At 41.3% G+C, this 21392-nt stretch overlaps 1 protein-coding gene across 8 annotated transcripts in view; it reads left to right on the top strand.

Moving 5' to 3' along the window:
• The window catches only part of arhgef11 (Rho guanine nucleotide exchange factor 11), an 88966-nt gene that overhangs the window by 25145 nt on the left and 42429 nt on the right, over window positions 1-21392 (top strand). For 5 of the 8 annotated variants that reach the window (XM_031891603.1, XM_031891601.1, XM_031891602.1 and 2 more), the window contains exons 2-3: window positions 17382-17414; window positions 18369-18383. The exons of 1 other annotated variant lie outside the window; for it this stretch is intronic. In XM_031891603.1, coding sequence (XP_031747463.1) covers window positions 17382-17414; window positions 18369-18383 — 48 coding nt within the window. Of the gene's footprint in view, window positions 1-7858; window positions 7946-17381; window positions 17415-18368; window positions 18384-21392 lie in introns of those variants that run through there. 2 more of the 8 variants (XM_002938991.5, XM_018096630.2) reach the window with 2 other exon arrangements.

The raw sequence follows: 21392 nt of genomic DNA, 5'->3' as shown, positions 1-21392 counted from the left end.
ACGGCACAACTGTCCGAATGAATTACCTAGGAATGCCTGCCGATTATGGTTTTTACATAAAATATGGCAGATTTGTATTTAACAGGGTTTAGTGGCCATTAGGATGATATAGCAGCTTCCTGTGCATGCCATATTTAATATGGTTACCATTGGTGCATGGGAAGGTTCCCAGGTCAGGGGAAAGATAAATTGCCTATTATTTCTTTGGCTTTGTCTCCTCTCAGTCTGTGGCCTCTGCATGAACCGTTGTTTGCTCCAGGTTAAGACTTTCCCCAGGTTTCGGAGCCATCTGCTGCCTAATCATATGAGGTATAGCCGCCCTTGTCATCATAAAGAGGATCAGAAATGCTTTGTGCAAACGGTCTGCCCGTAACCAAACCAGTCAGTTCTTTGGTTGATTCTCCAACAGCTCCGAAAAGGATGGTTAATATCACAGGTAATCTACTGGGTTTCATTTTTGAAACATTCCTTTTTTTTGTTCTGTGCCGCTGTTAATACTGTCCCTTGCCTGGGGGGGGTGTAAGACCATAGCAACCAGGCTGTAGTTTGGATGAGTAACTGAGTAGGAAGGGCCCTTAAAAGAGAGATAAAACAGGTATGGGATCTGTTATGCAGAATGCTCGAGACCTGGGATTTTCTGCATTAGGGATCTTTCTGTAATTTAGATCTTCATGATCCAAGTTAGCTAAAAATTATTTAAATATTAAATCAACCCAATAGGATTGTTTTGCATCCAATATGGATTTATGCAGCTTAGTGAGCAACAAGTACAAGCTACTGTTTTATTATTACAGAGAGAGAGAAAATCATTTTATTTGCTTAAAATGGGTTCTGTGGGAGACGACTTTTCTGTAATTTGGAGCATTCTGGTAAAGGGTTTCCAGATAATGGATCCCATGCCTGTTGTACAAAAAATACAAGGTTTCTCATGGTACCTGTAATTAGTCTGCATGTTAAGGCCTGTGGCATGTTGAATTTCCCCTTTAACGTAACTTGGCTATGGCCTGTAGATTGTAAGCTCTTGCGAGCAGGGCCCGTTGATCCTATTCTTACTCTGTATACCCTTGTTTGTTTAACTTTTCAAGACCCCTGTTTGTTTAAATTTAGTGTGAAGCGCTGCATAAGTTGCTGGAGCTATATAAATAAATGATAATGATCCATTCTATTCTCTTAGATTACATCTCCCACTGTAGGGTTGCCACCTGTATGGTTTTGACCAAAACAGTTTTTTTTTCTCAGGCCCGGTTAGGTCTTAACTGTCTGTTGTTTTAGCCTTGTGTAACCCGAAAATTAATTTCGGCCAATAAAGGAAAAAAATCACTGTGATTTTTTTCTATGAACATGGCTTAGTTATTCAGTACAGTTCATTTTTTTTATTATTAAAGAAAGAAAAATGCAAATTATCCAGCCTATAGCATCTAAGTGATGTGAAACCCCCAATTTACATCCTCATGACCACTCCCCTATTACCATCAGCTCCGCCCCCTTTGGGTTTAGCCACCAGTAAAGATGGAAGCCATATCCCACCACCCTGTGGCAGTCTTTTTGTTGATCAGCCGTGGGATGGCTGTGGGTTGTTCATCCAAGGTACCGGCACTCCAAGGCAAATGCCATAGGAAACAGGTCCTTTGTTTTTATTGTGTCCTAATACAAACAGCATTTCGGGGGCGTTCCCCTTCCTGGAGTGCCGGTACCTTGCTTTTCCTTGCTTGGGGGAGTGCCGTCTCCCCAGAGGATCGAGCACCGCTGTTCTGTTGTTGCCGTTCATCCTTGACACCCAGACAATAACATTGAAAAAAGCTTTTATAATCATTTATTGGCAGAAACCTGGACTTATGCCTATTTGTATACAAACAGGCTTTTAGAGGCTGAGAATTAAATGCGCTTCATTTGAGGCAAATGCAGTAATTAAGAGGGATTTCATTGCTAAACATTTGTGTCTTCATGACTGTAATAAAAACAGAAAATGTTGGAAAACCACAGAGGCACGCAAGCGCTTTGTTAGACCCATTGTAAAACCTGCCCATAAAGATGTATAATTGAACTGGCAGAATGATTAAAGGTGTAGTTCACCTTTAGATTAACTTTTAGCATGATGTAGACAATGATAATGTGAGACGATTTGCATTTGGTCTTCATTTATTCATTTCTATGGTTTTTTAGTTATTTAACTTTTTTCAGATTCTCTCCAGTCATTGCTTGAAAAAACACCAGAGTCTATCAAGTTCAACCCTTCCAAGTAAACCCAGCACCCACAAACCCATACTGACCTATCTATACACTCACATACAGACCCACACTGACCTATCTATCCACTCACATACTGACCCACACTGACCTATCTATCCACTCACATACAGACCCACACTGACCTATCTATCCACTCACATACAGACCCACACTGACCTATCTATCCACTCACATACAGACCCACACTGACCTATCTATCCACTCACATACAGACCCACACTGACCTATCTATCCACTCACATACAGACCCACACTGACCTATCTATCCACTCACATACAGACCCACACTGACCTATCTATCCACTCACATACAGACCCACACTGACCTATCTATCCACTCACATACAGACCCACACTGACCTATCTATCCACTCACATACAGACCCACACTGACCTATCTATCCACTCACATACAGACCCACACTGACCTATCTATCCACTCACATACAGACCCACACTGACCTATCTATCCACTCACATACATAAACCATATATACCAACAGCAGATAAAATAAATTGTCCAGTTACGTACTAATACCAGTACATACATACTTATGAAGCTGTGGCAACGGCGCCAAATATTTATGTAAAAATTGCTGCAGAGTAAATTATCATTTATAAAAGTTTGTCATTGCCCTGTGAGTAATGGCAAATGAGAGAAAATGTAATTCAGAGAGATTCTGCTTCCAGTAGCAATTACATTTATAAATAACGCTAAAACAATTGACATTTTTGAGGTAAATGTACACTGGAAAGTTGCTTAATGTTACATTTTCTTTCATGCATTTTCAGACAAGCCCAATTATAGTCATGTCTGACAGGAAAATGTCCTCCCGTTGGTAACTGGGAGCAGTTGTTGTTGCCTGTAGAGTTAGATTGATGTCACGTTTTGCATTTTCTCCACTCTCAGTAGATATGCTTAGGCTGATTGCACTTATTGGACACTGTCTTGTGAGATGAGACTGCAGTACATAAATCGTACCCATAGAGACTTGGAGATGAGAGACCTGAAGGATCACTGATGATAAAGTCTATGTGGGGGTTCAGGAGTGGGGGGGCTTGTCACTGTTTCTGAGGGCTACAGTATGTGACAAAATGTATTTGGGCCGCAATGTGCTATGAAGCGCATAGGATGCTAGGACCAGGCCTGATGGGGGGTGTCAATGTGCCTTGGAATGTTTGGGGGGCCACAGTGTGCCAAGGAATGTATGGGGGGGGGGCACAGTGTGCCACAAAATGCTTGAGCCCAGTGGAATAAGGGTTAGAGGTTGACAGGCAGCGTTACAGCGGAAGCCAACAGAATAGTAGGAAAGACAGTAACACTCAGTCTAGGGGTTCCCACCAAAATAGATCCAGCAATTGATAAGCGTGGCCCTGAAAATATATTTACCCATACTGCACTACTGAAGAAAAACAAAATGACCACTCCCACTGATGTGCATAAATACAAATATACGGAGATGGAATGTTCTGGGCACACACTAGGCTGTACCCTCGTTCTGGAATAAGGGAAGGGAGTATGCTTGGTGGACATACAGTTGAGAGAATCACAACTTTACAGTGTATTTTTCCTATTAAAGAGAGTGTTGAGTTAGTGCCAAGCCGAGTTGTTCCTGGCTCTCCATCCTGTCTCTCTTACTTTTCATACGTACTTGCCATTTACAAACCGTGGCCCTGCCTCCTTGTTCTGTGTTGTAAGAAGCAAAGGGAGCATTTGTACAGCTGTAATTGCTGCTGTAAATTATTAATTAGTCTCATCATTTAATAATAAGTCCCTTTCTTTATAAGAGCCTGCGCCCTGCTTAAGTATTCATTAACAGCGAGCAGTGCTTAATGCTGCGTATCGGTTTTATTCTTGGCTGAGCGCAGCCACCATGAGCATGTGATTACACGATGTTATCCCGAGCCCAAGCGGCTTCTGACTCCTTTCCCTGTGTTGTGACATCACTTCATGTCTGTTTGTTTTTTATATTTAAACTAGACCTGGTGTGTCCAACTTGTGGCAAGGGGTTCTGGGAGTTGTAGTATTAATATATCTGGAGGGCCACAGGCTGGAGATTCCTATAACAGATAGTAAAAACATCCTTAGTTGTCCGGCACTGCTTTCCATTGAAAATTGGTAACGCTCCTTTCCAGGTGATGCCAGTCTGTTACCACCATAGGCAGAACCTTTGTCATCCCATCCAAAGGCAGCCATTGACAGAGCGAAATGTAAAACACTGTGGGGTGCCAATTTGTTGGGCACCCCAAAGTGAACCAAATCAGTGTGCAACATAAAAAAAAAAAAAAAACACGAGGGGGTACTTAATTTCAGATCTTACTTATTGTACAACGCTACGGAATATGTTGGCACTTTATAAATAAATGCATAAAACAAAGGAACTCCAAACATCTCCGGACAGCGAATTATTGCTAAAAACAGGTCTTTATTGTTCCATCTAAAACTGGACGCCTGACGCGTTTCGTGCGTGCACGCACTTACTCATATGAGTAAGTGCGTGCGCGCACGAAACGCGTCAGGCGTCCAGTTTTAGGTGGAACAATAAAGACCTGTTTTTAGCAATACTTCGCTGTCCGGAGATGTTTGGAGTTCCTTTGTTTTATGCATAGATTTTTCTTCCAGCTACGGGTTTGGGGCCCCGAGCACCCGGACCACTTTTGGACTCTGGTGAGCGTTTTATGACTTTGCATTTAACTTTATGATTTTGGGCTTCTTGAATTTCTACATTTGCGCCACGTCCGGGGTGTCTACACCCGGACCTCATCAGTTTATTTGGTACGGATCCTTTGATCTAATTAGAGCCCTTATTGTCATTATAAATTTATTTAATTATTTAGGTGAATTTTGTATTGGTTGTTATTAGTGCTTTATAAATAAATGTTAATAATAATAATAATCTTCACACTTCCATGGCAGACAACAAATAACACAACTGGAGGTCTATGGGAGATAAGGAAGCTTGTTACATGCTAGCATAGGGGCTGCTGAGGGGAGTGGTAGAGACCAATACTGCTGCTATGGCACCATACTAGGCAGCTAAACTGTCAGAGAAAGAGGGAGGCTTTTACAGCTCCCCTATTGGCATAACAAATAAAACAATTGCAACAAAATGGGTAATTGCTCAGGGGAGCACTTTGTGCACATTTACTCTAAATTGCCATTTTTTGCCTTTTTTGTTAAAGCTGTATTGGGATGTGCCGTGTGTTGTCTGGATTTATTAGTAATCCCCAAGGATCTAGTAGGATTTTGGGCCAAATGTTTAGAAAAAAGTGAGTTTAGCTCAGCACCTGGTTATTTCATCTGCCCTTTATTGGCTCTTGTGTTTGAGGATTGTGTGCCCTTGTTTGGAAGTGACCATCTGGGAGTGCTGCCCCTTCTGTGTCACGTAGTTGTGAGTTTTATGCTTGGAGGTAACACCGCAGTGGTGTTTTCAGCTCCTTGGGGGGTAGGCGGGGGTTGGCGGATTCCTATAGGTAAGACATGTTCCAATGGTCGTTTTAACTGCTGCTGCCATCAGGCAGAAACTCCTTACATTTACAGACACATCCATGCCAATGCAGTGCCACATAGGGCCCAAGTTGCTCCTTTTCCAAAATAGGAAGTTACTGCCAATAGTTGATTGGTGCAGTTCATCGGTAAACTGCAGAAGCCCATAGGGTATCTAGGGCGCTGGCAATGCTTTAATTCAGTAGTAGAGATAAGGGATCCGTTATCTTGAAAGGTCCAAATTACGGGAAGGCCATCTCCCATAAATGCCATTTTGAACAAAAAATTCAAATTCATTTTTTTCTCTGTAGTAATAAAACACTACCTGTACTTGATCCCAACTAAGATATAATTACCCCTTATTGGGGGCAGAACAGCCCTACTGGGTTTATTTAATGGTTAAATGATTCCCTTTTCTCTGTAATAATAAAACAGTACCTGTACTTGATCCCAACTAAGATATAATTACCCCTTATTGGGGGCAGAACAGCCCTATTGGGTCTATTTCATGGTTAAATGATTCCCTTTTCTCTGTAATAATAAAACAGTACCTGTACTTGATCCCAACTAAGATATAATTACCCCTTATTGGGGGCAGAACAGCCCTATTGGGTTTATTTAATGGTTAAATGATTCCCTTTTCTCTGTAATAATAAAACAGTACCTGTACTTGATCCCAACTAAGATATAATTACCCCTTACTGGAGGCAAATCAATCATATTGGGTTTAATCAATGTTTAAAAGATCTTTTTAGTAGAATTCAGGTATGGAGATGCAAATTATGGAAAGATCCCTTATCTGGAAAACCCCAGGTCCCAAGCATTCTGGATAACAGATCCAATACCCGTGTATCCATTCATGGCTTCTGCATGCTGTGTTCATGTAGCTGTGCCACCTAGTGTTGCTGGAACCATTACACAAGAGAGTGTTTCATTTTAAGGGCTTGTTCAGCTTAGAGTTAACTTTTAATATGATGTAGAGAGTAATATTCTGAGACAATTTGCAATTGGTCTTCATTTCTTTTTATTATTTGTAGTTTTTTTTTAGTTATTTTGTTTTTGGTCCAGGAGTTCTCCAGTCTGGAGTTGCAGCAGTTATTTGGATAAATAAATGAGGACCAATTAAAAAGTTGCTTAGAATTGGTCATTCTATAACATACTAAAAGTTAGCTTAAGGGCTGTGACAGACGGTGAGATTAGTCGCTGTGTGACAAATCTTCCTTGTCGCGGGCGACTAATCTCCCCGAAATGCCATCCCACCGGCTAGAATGTAAATCGTAGGTGGGATGGCATACGCGGCACCAAAATCGCCGAAGTTTCCTCTCATGGCAACTTCGGCGATCTTGGCAAATCATCATGCCACGTATGGCATCCCACCGGCGATTTACATTCCAGCCGATGGGATGGCATTTCGGGGAGATTAGTCGCCCACAGCAGAGCTACTAGTAGCAGCTACTTCTCACAGCTACAGAAATAGACAATGCTGATTATTTACTGATAATTGTCTATAGCAGGGGATTTTCTGGAGTTCAGTAGCCATGAAAAAGTAGCTGCTATTAAGTAGCTCCATGTGTCTTCACCCTAAATGTATTCCTTGCTTACCCCATAATAGCATTACAAATGAAATTCAGTATTTGTGATCTTCCTATAAGATTTATATCCAGGCCTCAGGGGAAATTCTGCTGTCTGCTTCTCCCCTCCCAACCCTTAATAGTTACCGAGGCCAACTATTAGCCACCCCTGTTTGGGCTGTACGTTCTCACAATATCTCTTCCTAGTTTGCTATCAGGCTAGAATATCTAAAACAAGAGTTGATAGTCAGAACTTAACATAGCACAGAGCTGCTGTACAACTGGTAGTGTATACAAGCTGTGAAGAACGTGTATGTGTGTGTGTGTATCACTCCAAGGACTTATTCTATGGCCCATAAAGCTTAGCGTGCAGCCTTTATACAAAAGGGCACCATATATAATAACTGTTTATATAACAGCCATGCTTGGTGTATATAACTCTCGACAGCTGTACTTTCGGGAATGTTTAGATATTTTTCATCCTCACATCTGGTTTATTAGAAAGAAAGAGTCATCTGATTAACTGTATGAACTTGTGATTGTGACACAGATAGATGAGAAGGCGAGGGCAGATAAATGTGGAAATTCAGCCCATACACACGGATATATTGATTGACACCAGTGATGTGACTTCCAGGTATTTTATCTTCTTTTGAGCAGTTTTATTAAAAAAAATATGCATTACTTTATTAAGGTGTGTTGTTCCCCTTTAAATTAATCTTGAGCATGATGTAGATAGTACTATTCCGAGACAATTTTCAATTTGTCTTTATTTTTTATTATGTGCAGTTTTTAAATTATTTAGCTTTTTGTTCAGCACCTCTCCAGTTTGGAATTTCAGCTGCCATCTTGCAGCTAGGGTCCAATTTAACCTAGCAACCAGGCAGCGGTTTAAATAAGAGACAGGGATATAAATAGAGGAGGGCCTAAATTGAAAGATAAGTATTAAAAAATATAAATAACAAATTTTGAAGCCTCATAGAGCAATAGTTTTGCTGCTGGGGTCAGCGACCCCCATTTGAGACCTGGAAAGAGTCTGAGGAGAAAGGCAAATAATTCCAAATACAAAATAAAGGGCAACTAAAAAAGTTTGCTGAGAATAGGCCATTCTATAACATACTAAAAGTTAAAATTACTTTTTCACTGCTAATATCATGGTGTGCAGTAGCAGCAGCAGCGACCCTTGCTTCCTGCATCAGTGTCTTAACCCAATAGCACCGCAGGAGACACATGATATTAGCAGTGTTAAACTGCTAATTTCACGAAAGCTAAAACAACATTTAAACAGTTCAAATTAAAATGAAAACATTAATGTAAGTTAGGGGTTGTTTTATAAGGTACAAAACTGAAAGCTGAACCTTGCCGTGGGCACATTTTGTTTTTTAAATGTTCTTTGGTTAGACATATGTGTGCTGATCTTATGGAACAGGCCCGCACTACCCACTCGCTCCCTCTCTGCTCCGTTCCCCTGTAATTATGGCCGCTCCAAAGCCTCTGTAGGGGTTTGGGGTCTTGGAAACTTTTCACTCATTTTATTTTTCTTGGGTTTCCTTAAACGTTCAGGCATTATTTCAGTCTTGGCACGGGGCCCCTCGCTGAGGAGCCCAACTGGATTGTATTAGGGAAATGAAACATTCAGCAAATCTTTCAATCCCCCCAAATGAGTCATGTCCTCCGTGTGTTCCTATCTGTCTGACTGCAGCCGGAGTCCTACCATCGATGCATCCAAGCTGGCATCAATCTGCGGGCTTTTTAAAGGGATAGATACCTTGTTTATAGGCAGGTGAATATAATAATATAAACATTATGAGGGGATTGTGTTATTTCCAACCAGAACATGCCTTCTTTGTGTATTTATGTATACATATGATAAGGAGCTACTATATTATATAGTAGACCGTACCAGATACAGCTATAGCTTATTGTACACATATTATACATATGAGGTAGGATTTAGGATGTGGGTATAGATGGGGGTCAGGTTATCTATATTTATATCTTATATTATCTATATTGTACTCCTTTTAACGTGTTTTTTTACTGTTTTTTTCCCTGCCCACTCCCTATGATGTCACTTCCGGTTCATGGCATCAGCACTTCCTGTTTAATGGTGGTCAGTGGGGTGGGAATTACGTTGCAGATAAGGTAGTTGCTTGTCGGGTAGCAGGTTGAAGTGGGTAAAAAAAATGTGGGTTGTGGGTCCCTGTTCAGGTATAAATCAGTTATAATTGGGGGATTGGGTACAGGTACGGGACCCGTTATCCAGAATGCTTGGGACACAGGGTTTTTCGGATAAGGGATCTTTCCGTAATTTGGATCTCCATACCTTATGTCTACTAAAAAATAATTTAAACATCATTTAAATCCAATATTGGATTAATTATATCTTAGTTGGGGCCAAGTACTGTTTTATTATTACAGAGATAAAGGAATCATTTTTAAAAATTAGAATTATTTTCTTATAATGGAGTCTATGGGACATGGCCTTTCCGTAATTCTGAACTTTCTGGATAATGGGTTTCCGGATAATGGATCCCATACCTGTATTAATTACTTACATTTTGTAATTGGTGATTGGTGCGCGGATTTTGGCATCTTTATAGGATATACCTTTATTATTGTGCTCATAGAGTATTCTGTGTGGTTATATTTTACATTAAAAAACCCTGTGGTTGATTGTGATAGGCCCAAAATTGCACATTTACTCTGCACAGCCTATTTCTCCACTGGTTGAAATACACCAGAAGAGAAACCCTTTTTGAGCTGTTTCCCATGAGTAAGTGCGCAAGCGCACGAAACACGTTAGGCGTTTAATCTTTTAATGGAACAACAATAAAAACCTGCTTTTAAGTGAAACCGGAGCGCTTGGTGTTTTTCACGCTTGGGTCTGTTTCCCATGTACCTTCACAGGTATTGACTGGGCCGGTGGGATACCGGGAAACTATACTGTTTAGCGAGCCTGTTTGATTTCTGGGGCGAGCGGCAATGTGACCTCGATCGCTCATGACAGTTTCCCTTTATGTTCAGTGAGCCCAGCACAAAGCAAGCTGACTGCTGGGAAACCCTAATTTTCGGGAATCCAAACATAATTCCTGCTCTCCTGAGTCACAGTCAGGGGCTGGTGGGGGGGGTCAGACGGGTTGAATGGACAGTTGCCTAGGTAGCAATGTTGATGCAGGGGGGGGGGTTTGCCTTTGTGACATGGCCAAGTGAGACCCTGTTTAACATGCATGTATATAGGGAGAGCAAACATACATACCACCTTAACCCCCTGTCCCCGGCTGCCTCCACCCGTACTGGGCGCGCCTTGCTGTATAATTGTCAATAAACGGTTACTGGGCCCTGATTTCTATATTAGTCCAGTAAATCATTTGTCTAAATGCGCCAGCACATTTTTTGCATATTTGTGTGTATTAGGCTGCAAGGTTAATTAAGCAGAATAAACACACCAACGGGGGAGAATGTGGCTGCGGATTTGGCAGACTTTTCCCCTAACTGCTGGGAGACGTCATATCGTATTTACTAATTGTCTTTTTCTGTGGGTTCCGTGCAGCCCTGGTAATCCTTATTTTAAAGGGATCGCGCTTCAACAATGAATTTGGCTAGAACTGTTAAGCTTTGAGGTTCTATTCCAACCCAATGCCCCCAGTAGCCCCCCATCTTCTTTCTGCTGATTCACACAACAAGATCTGGGCTGCTGTCAGTTATCTGAGCTTAGGGACCCACTCACCATATGCTATAACATTAACAATACAAGCTTGATGCCCCCCTAGACTTTCAAGAGCCGTACACTGAGCATGTGCAGGGTCACTGGCACACAAACATGGCCTAACAAGATCCCAGACTCCCGTGGGAAGCTTTGAAAGGCTGAATCATTACTGGTATTCATTTTATTCACATATCTGCAATACTATCATTATTGGTTGTCAGCAGCCAGACATTTTTATGGTGTATGGTGGGATTGTATATAGGGGTAAATGTCCTTGACCCCAAACACAATGGGGGTCCTACAGAATAGCAGTGGGTCCGTAGGTATAGTAAGGCAAGATGTTGGCATTAGAGTTTATTAGTGGGGTCTAAGTGGCAGTCTGGCCCAGTGGGCCCATATGAAACCATAGGTGAAGCAGTATTACTTTTATACAGATAATGTGGCCCTGCAAAGGTTTTGTCACCGGTCCCGTCACAACTAAAGATGGCACTTGTAAGCGAGATCAGACATACAGACAGTCCTTTAGGTGAATACAGTCCATTTTATTGTGTACAGTGACTGACTCTGGTATCCAGCAGAAGCATAAGTAAAACAAAAGTAAACAAAACCCTTGCCACACTTGGGCTCTGACTAATACACAGGGTGCTTCCCTCTCTATTACCGGTCCCCTACTGGGATTGCCGGCTAAACCAAAGACACAACTCCCCAGAGTCACAGTACCTTGTGAGAGTCCTTCTCTTTGGGAGAAAATGCTCCAAGCTGCTTCAGGCAGGCACAGACCCTCACACAGCAAATTCAATCCACAGTCTCAGCTCCAGCACCTCACTCTCTGACTGCAGGCCTATCTAGCCTGCTAATTATTCCCCAGGTGTGATTCCTTTGGGGAATTAACACACTCAGCACCACTATACATGAGGGAGTAGGAGATGAACCTAGGGGAAATATATCTCCCTTCCACCTGTTTACCTGTTACCAGATCACGCACTATATAAATATATCAATAAACTCCTCTTTACTAACGTTCATTCCTCTTTATATTATAATTCAGATTTATCTTGTCCATTAGTCACAGACAATTGATCGGCCAATCCTTGATATTATTGATATAAGTGCATCCAGCAGGAGGTGTAATATTGATACACCTTTCTGCTCTACTTTCCCAGAAGCCTTTGCTGCTGCAAGCATTCTACAATTATTTCCAACTAGAAAGGGTTAATTGCACATGTGATGCTCTGAAGTACCACAGCTTCTGGGCGTCTTCTGTTTAAGTGCCCCCCCCCCACGTCCCACTCTCCATAATAGCTGTATCTAGCAGAAAAGCCAGCTGAGCTAATGACTTTAATAGAATCCTCAGAGAGCGCAGGCGATTACCTGACCGCAGTGGAAAATATTCAAAATTACCTTTATTACCCTTATTACTGTCTATATCTCCCTGCAATTGGTGCTGAATGTTGATGTGTACAGAGTTTTCAGATGTGATAATCATCATTGAATAGACTTTTTGTTTGTAAGGTGTACTTTCCCTTTAAATTTTTTTTTTTTTTTTTTAATAATCAAACATAATCTGCACCTTGTGTCTGTATCTAGGTTTTATGGTATGAAGTGGGAGATGCCACAGTTTTCCTAATAATTTGCCTTCCACGATGACTCTAAATAAACAGCTCCCTCTAGTGACCAGATTTTTCAGAAAATATATACTATATATTATATATAATAATATATTAAATTTAGGGATGCACTGAATCCACTATTTTTGGATTCGGCTGAACCCCGAATCCTTTGTAAAGGATTCAGCCGAATACCGAACCGAATCAGAATCCTAGTTTCCATTTGTAATAAGATACATAAGGGTTAAAGACAAAAAGTCACGTGATTTTTCGATTCAGATTCATTTGGCCAGGAGCATGGATTTCGGCAAATCCGAATTCTGCTGAAAAAGATCGAATCCCGAACTGAATCCTGGATTCGGCGCATCCCTAATTATATTCTCCTGTAAATTATGTCCATATTGTATAGCGACAGCCTTGTAAGCAGCTCGTGCCCCCCGGGCAATTCTTTGCCTGCCTTAATTGCTGCTCTTGTGGGAGGATTTGCCCCGACACTGTTCTTTGGAATACTTAAGATTCTATGATCCCATACTGTATCCCTTAATAGCTTTGTCTAGATTTCACTTTCAAAAGGGATTACGTTTCAAGGGCATTATATGTTTCACAATTACTCTGGAGTGGTTAGCGGCGCTGCCTCTCAGTCTTGGGTTCGATTCAGATCAGGTCAGCAATTGCCTGGAGTCGTTATATCATGCTTATCTTTGCATGTATAACTACGTAACTAAATATATATAAATAATATACAGTTTGGTTATTTCCCTACGGGACCAAACTTTAAATTATATCCTTATAATTGGAGCTTAGTGATGTAATTTCTGTCACATATATATATATATATATATATATATATATATATATATATATATATATATATTTACCCCTCAGCCTGCTGGCAAATGCAAGGACGTATAAACTGATGCTGGCTTGAACTGAACCTAGAAACCCAGTGCTTCATGGCAGCAAAGCATATACTGTATTTAAATTTTTTTTTATTTTGACTATTGTGCCTGGTTTGTCTAGTCTATATGGAATATTCTTCATGTTTTATGCATTGGTTGCTATGGTCCAAGTTACCTTAGCAACCAGGGAGTGGTTTGGATGAGAGGGCCTGAATAGAAAAGAAAGTTGCAAAAAGTAACAATAAAATTGTAGCCTCAGAGAGCAAATAGTTTTTTGGCTGCTGGGGTCAGTGACCTCCCATTTAAAAACTGCAAAGAGTTGGAAGAAGAAGGCAAATAATTAAAAAACTATAACAAATAAATAATGAAGACCAGTTGAAAAGTTCCTTAGAATAGGTCATTCTATAACATAAAAATAGTTAGCTTAAAGGTGAACCACCATTTTAATGTATTCTCAGTGGAGGTCAAAATAGCAGCACATCCGAAACATACATAAGCATTTATTTTTCTATGGTGTGTGTGTGATAATGCATCTGAAAGCAATATGGCAGCTTACACTAATATAAATGTGGATTATTGAAAGCAATATTATTGTGAGCAATAAGTTATGCTGATATAGTTTGCTATTTTAAAGGCACACTATCCCCCATTGGGATTTGTAGCCACAAGCCTCCCTCCCTCCTCCCCAATCCCAACAATCTAAAAGTAAAGGTTCTCCCCATAAGGGTGAAGTCACATTGAGCTACTCAGTAGCAGCTACTTGTCACAGTTACTAAACCCCTTGAAAATCCCCTGCCATAGACAATACTGAGAATTTTCTCTGCTAAAACACACTTAGAGACAATTATCACTAAATGATCAGCATTGTCTATTTTAGTAGCCGTTACAAGTAGCTGCTACTAGTAGCTCTGTGTGTCTTCACCCTAATACATTTAAGCATTTCTGGTCCCGTGCAGAACGGTGTGTGAGCAACTGGTCCTGCTTATTTGTTTTTAGTACCTGTGTGTATGGTCTCTTTCTGTATTGGTATTTGTTTATAGGGAGTTAGTTACCGTTTATATGACTTTTGTGTTGATGACATCCTTTTAAGAGTTATTTCATTTTTTGTCGGTGCTAAGAACATATCTCTAATAATGGAGCAGGCTTAAGGTCCCCATACACGCGGAGATCCACTCGCTTGGCGAGATCGCCAAGCAAGCAGATCTGCACCTGATATCCCCACCTATGGGTGGGCAATATCGGGGAGCGTTTAGGTAGAACAAAAAATAATTTGATCGTTTGGCCCTGGGGCCAAACGATTGGATCATGTGGGCAGCAATGGGGCAGTCAGTTCAGGGACCCCATCAACGAGCCGATGCGGTCCCCGATCCGACTGGATTTTCTAACCTGGCCGATTTGATATCTGGCCAATTTCAGGCCAGATATCGGTCGGCCAGGCCCCTCGGTTCTGCCCCTACACGGGCCGATAAGCTGCCGATATTGGCAGCTATAATTGGCCCGTGTATGGGGACCTTAAGTGGTGCTATGGTACGAGGAAGAATCACCCAGAATGCTCTAGCTTCAGCATGAACTCCTCCTGTGTCGCCTTGGTGATAAGATTCCATGCCCTGAGGGGAATCTTTGTGTTACTAGAATGTGTTGCAGCAGTTTGTGTTGGAATGGAGGCATTCCTACAGAGGCCTTGCCATTTGCACCTTGCTACCTCCTGACCAGGAAGTTAGTGCTGTAAAAATGGCCTCCCCCAGCATTGTGCTGAAGCAGAAATCATAATGCATTATAATATGTATGTTGTACAGCTGACAGGATTCTGCTGTTTTCTCTCACAGAAAATTATTTTCATTAATCCTTCCCTTTAATCAATACTCTGTGAGGTGGGGCTTGGCCCGAGTTCTTTGTGGGAGAAAGCCGTCGCTTGAAGTAAAAGCAGGAGCTGAAAGGTTGCCAGTAGCCACAGGGGAGAGTGGTGTTGGTTAGACTACTGCCAGACTCCAGTATGTCGGTGTGTGGAGCCAGACCACCCTACTGCTGTACAAACACAGGAGTTAGAAAGAAGGTTTTGGAGATTTTACTTTTTATATTGGTCCACTAAACCTCTGGCTAATAGATAAACACAGATTTACCCCACCCACGTGAGGGCCGTTTGTAGCCAGTTCCAATGCATTAATGTGCTCAAAGCTACTTTTTTGGAGTGGAATTATCCGAGGCAGTGCTTCCCTACAGCTGTATAAAACAGGGGGCTTATATTTGATGTAAATACTGTGATTTCCCCTCCATAAAACTGACATTTACAGGCTAGATCAGGGGTGGGCAAACTACAGCCCACGGGCCACGTCTGGCCCGTTGGTCTTTTTAATCCCGCCGACTCCGCAAGTCTCATCACGTGAGACTTGGCATCTGGGGACTGACGAGCGGAAACAGCGTAACACTGTCCCGGGCCGTCTGTAAGTCAATGTGGCCCCTGAGCCAAAAAGTTTGCCCACCCCTGGGCTATAGATATTTATTATGATTTTTTTTTACATTCTCTTCAACATTGTCCTATTCATATTCTAATCTAATATTTACATTAATGCCATGTTTTTAGGGATGGACACTCTAACCAGCCTGATTCCTGCACCAAACATAAGTCTGAAATATGAGCAAAAAAAATAAAATTTATATTAAATTCACTTCTCTGGGCCTTGGAAGTGTTTTATTCTGGGACCTATTGTGCCCAAATCCACCCAGCCTGCAGATTCTGTGGATTTCTGGCTGCCCCAGGCACCACTACTTTAGTTGGCCAAAGCTTTAAAGTCACATGACTTTTGAATTGTTTGAGGGAATTGCTATGGTTTCCTCTTTGGCCAAATCCCAAGCCGGATAACTGGATTTGGTATATTCCAAGAATACATATCTTCGTAATACAGGTATAGGACCCATTATCCAGAATGCTCAGGACCAAGGGTTTTCCGGATAAGGGGCCTTACCGTAATTTGAATCTCCATACCATAAGCCTACTAAAAAATCAATAAACCATTAATTAAACCCAATAGGATTATTTTCCATCCAATAAGGATTATTTATATCTTAGTTGGGATCAATTACAAGATACTGTTTTATTATTACAGAGAAAAAGGAAATCAGTTTTAAAATTCTGAATTTATTTGATTAAAATGGAGTCTATGGGAGACAGGCTTTCCGTAATTCGGAGCTTTCTGGATAATGGGTTTCCGGATAAGGGATTTCATACCTGTACGAGTGACTTAGTAATTTCCCCTTTAATTAGGCAATTGAACAGGAGGACAATAGCACTCTCGCCAGCTCAGAACTTGCCTCTGACAGTCGACATCTCCTTATCTTTATGGCCACTGGGGATGCTTTTCTTTCAGTCTGTATAGAAAATCCCTCTGCTAAGGGAAGGCAGTATAGTAGATCCCACTCATTTATAAATACTATATTGAAATAAAAATATTGACGTATTGTTGCCCTAAATTTTCTCAGCTTTATTTCTTACACCTTTTGCAGACTTTTTCCCCTCCAATTTCCCTTTCATTTCCTCATATTTCTCCTCTCTGTATCTGACTTTGCTTCATTCACCTCTGTTGTGTATTTTCTCCTCCCTTCCCATGCTGTCTCTGCCTCGCTCTAGATATACAAACTAGCAGAGGGGAATTTTTTGGTGTACGCCTCTTTCTTTCTCTTCCCAGCTTGTTTAGACTTTGAGCGCTCACATAAGTGCTGCAGGGCAGCCGCTTGAATCTATCTTTTATACAGTGTCTTTTGTCATTCGTGCCTGTCTTTCTCTCTCTTTTCCTGTCGTGCCTTCTCGGAATTCGCTGTCTGTTCCCATCATGTGCGTCCTGTCCTCTCCCCGTGTCATAGGTCCACTTCTAAACGCCATCCTCATTTGCCAAGGTATGTATGTATACCATTGTTAGTACACTGCAAATTATAATTATGATTGTGTTTTGGTTTTAAAGGTAAAGAGGACCAGCAAAAAAGAGGGTTCAACTAGGCCAAAGGGCCGGGACTCTATACAGTATTCATAAAGATAGCAGCTACAAAGATAATATCTGTAGAATGTGTTTATGCAGAAGCTTTGGTTCCCAGTTATTTTGGTGTAACTTTTGTTGGCAATCATTCCTCATCTCTTGTTCCTCTACATTTGGTTTTATAAAGTTTGTGGGATCCAGGTTCTCCTCAAAACATACTACACTATATCTTGCTATAGGAAGTGGCCATGATCCTCCTCTGGCCCACTGGAAGAACCAGAAAGGCAGGGCTATCTTTAGTGGAGAATGGACCACAGTATTTTTAGAGCAGGACGTTTCACCTTATAGCCCTTGAACTGTTGTTGCACTGCCACCACCACTGTAGACAGGTTTGGTGTTTCGGAAAATTCTGGTGAAGTATGTTTGCCTGCTGACTGGACAACTTCTAATTTTTCAAGGCTTCTTGATTGTGGTCAATCGACCAGAAGGTCATCTACTGAGCCCTTATTTGTCAACCTATTGACGAGCTTTCTTACTTTTGCTATGACCATCTTTGATGTTTCTGTCCTCAGAAGGACTTCACATGGTGGTGTTCATCAGAATCTCCAAAGGGAGAGGAGGGCTTTTCCCTCATGACCATCGGATGTTCATAGAATGATTGCAACATTTAGGAGCTAACAGGCTATCTATCGGCAATGACTAGTTTAATAGGCAGTTAATTAGCTCTTATTGCTAACGTTCATAGTTGTCTTCCCGCAGATCTGTGTCATTGGTGGGATTTGGGGCGTGAGAGAGAGTTTTATTTCTGTTGGTGCATTGGTGAACTAACATGTCTGTCTTTCTCTTGTGCGTTTCCCCACTGCTGCCCCATCTTCAGCCCTCTTGGTACCTGGTAAGATGTAACCATCAACGATTGTGTCTTTGCATGTGTCTCCAGCTGCCTAGTTCATTCTTTGCATCTGTAAATTATAGAGTTCATGCAGTAGACCATACCAGATTGTGGGTCAGAAGCAGATATGCGTAAGGCAGAGCTCATTATTGTAACAGTGTTTAGCTACAGTAAGTGGATCTGTTCCTGTGAAATGACCAAGCTGAATCAGAATTTACTCTGGAATTTCGCTTTCTTACACAATTATAGGCAATTAACACTTAGCGTGTATCTGTGGTTGTAACTGTTTGTGTCTTGGGAGTAACTGGGATGGTCAACCAGAAAGAGAAAGCTCTTATGTTAAATTGTGTATGTGTTGGCTATAGATCCAGAGGGCAAGTATTTTTGGGGTCCTTCTGTGTATCTGAAATAATGGGACCTGATTAAAAGTTTAGTTCAGACCTGGTCGGCCATATTTCTTTGCAGCTTGCTTAGTATTGGAAGAAGGGACTTACCTTTTGTGAAGCGATTACTGCTTGCTCTCAGCAAGTCGGTTGTTCTGAGGCTGTTATTGGTTAAACTCGTACAGTCTTCCTAACATGGGAAAAGTCTTCTGTACTTCTGGGTGTCATGGTGGCACCCATATGTTACATACTTGCACCAAATAGAGAAAGTAGGATCAAAACTGAAAATTATTTTTTATTACAAAACAATCCATTTGATGTAAACATGAATGTAGTGAGACATATTTGCGTACAATCACCCTGTGATAGTTCCCCTTTAATTACCTAAGTACTTTCTCCAGTTCCAATAATCCCAAGCATATCTGTGAGTTGTAATGTTCTTGCTGGCCGTGCCGGCGCCGGAAGGGTTACAGTAGCTGCTGTGCAAGTTTGATTTTTCAAGGTTGTAGGACTTTGTTCCGTGTTTTAGTACAGTTTCTCTTTGGCATTCCTGCATTGCCCTGACTCTGCTGAGGTATGTAAGGTATGCAGCTCCAGTCTGTGCTTTTATTTTCCACTCACCTGGTTCTGCTTGTACTGTAAACTTGAATTTCTCTGCTTTAAAGGCATAGGGTGTCGGATAAAAAAGGGGTTTACACTTAGACTGTAAGCTCTACGGGGCAGGGACCTCCTTCCTACTGTCTCATACCACATGGCACTTATTTACCCTGTGTATTTATTATTTATTGTATTTATTATAACACTGTAATTGTGTATATTGTAAGATTGTGGCGCTTTATAAATAAAGTTATACATACATACATTTGAACATGAAGTGTCAACTTATAGGAAATGTGGTTGGGGGGGTGCATTTTTTGGTACTCTTTACGGTCTTCCTGCTTTGTGGCAAAACAGCAGTCCTGCCTTACTTTATGGCAGGCAATTTAGATTCAATCTATAGCCCTATTCTTTCATTGTGAGAGCTAATGATATCAGACCTGCATAGAAACCATGAACAACAAATGCACAGTCCTTCTCCTTAGGAGTCAGTATCGTTGCCTTGAGATTTTCATTGCAAAGTCAGGCTGGAATACCAGAGCGTGACAGTCTGGGTCTAGATCTACCTGCAACCCAAGAGCTGCTATGTAGATAGGACTACAAAAAATATAATTATGAAATTAAGCCATTGTACATTAAAGGGACCTTTGTTTGATAACCGCATGTCTGCAGTACTTGGATTTCTTCCCGGACCCCGATATTGGATGCAGGCCCGTATGGTATCTCAGAGGAGGTGTATTAGTTTAAGAGGTGTGGTGCATTTATCTCCCTATAACAGCTTACTGGCAACCTGAGGTTCTTAAAAAAACAGAAATGGTTCTGTTCTCAGATCACAAGTGAGTCTTATGGTATCTCTCTGTACAGGCTATGAGCAAACTTAGGGGGCTGTTCCTGCTGAATTGTGCTTAGTACAGGGAAATCCTTATGCTGCCATAGTTTTATGGTATCTCTCTGTACAGGAAATGAGCAAACTTAGGGGGCTGTTCCTGCTGAATTGTGCTTAGTACAGGGGAATCCCTATGCTGCCATAGTTTTATGGTATCTCTCTGTACAGGCTATGAGCAAACTTAGGGGGCTGTTCCTGCTGAATTGTGCTTAGTACAGGGGAATCCATATGCTGCCGTAGTTTTATGGTATCTCTTTGAACAGGCTATGAGCAAACTTAGGAGGCTGTTCCTGCTGAATTGTGCTTAGTACAGGGGAATCCCTATGCTGCCATAGTTTTATGGTATCTCTCTGTACAGGCTATGAGCAAACTTGGGGGGCTGTTCCTGCTGAATTGTGCTTTGTACAGGGAAATCCTTATGCTGCCATAGTTTTATGGTATCTCTCTGTACAGGCTATGAGCAAACTTAGGGGGCTGTTCCTGCTGAATTGTGCTTTGTACAGGGAAATCCTTATGCTGCCATAGTTTTATGGTATCTCTCTGTACAGGCTATGAGCAAACTTAGGGGGCTGTTCCTGCTGAATTGTGCTTAGTACAGGGGAATCCCTATGCTGCCATAGTTTTATGGTATCTCTCTGTACAGGATATGAGTAAACTTAGGAGGCTGTTTCATGTTTAGTACTACACAATAGTATACATTTTATGGATCCTCTGCACTTCTGAAGAACAGTAAAAATGGGCATAAAGAGAGGTGGAAGTGAAAAATAGATAAGGGAATTCTGTGGAAAGAAAAAGATGGGTTAGAATAAAGGCCCATGAGCTTTGGTGACCACATTCAGTGTAAGGATTGAAGACACACTGAGCTACTAGTAGCAACTGCTTTTTCACAGCTACTAAACTCCAGAAAATACCTTTCCATAGACAATACTGGGAATTGCCTCTGCTAAAACACATGTAAAGATAGTTATCAGTAAATGATCAGCATTGTCTATTTTAGTAGCCATAAGATGTAGCTGCTACTAGTAGTTCCGTGTGTCTTCACCCTAAAAGGATCAGTAACACCAAAAAATGAAAGTGTTTTAAAACCATTAAACTATAATGCACTATTGCCCTGCACTGGTAAAACTGGTGTGTTTGCTACAGATT

The sequence above is a fragment of the Xenopus tropicalis genome, chromosome 8 (assembly GCF_000004195.4).
Source record: "Xenopus tropicalis strain Nigerian chromosome 8, UCB_Xtro_10.0, whole genome shotgun sequence".
Lineage (NCBI taxonomy): Eukaryota > Metazoa > Chordata > Amphibia > Anura > Pipidae > Xenopus > Xenopus tropicalis.
The sequence above is the reverse complement of the archived record's forward strand: the minus strand, read 5'-3'. Positions and strand labels throughout refer to the sequence as shown.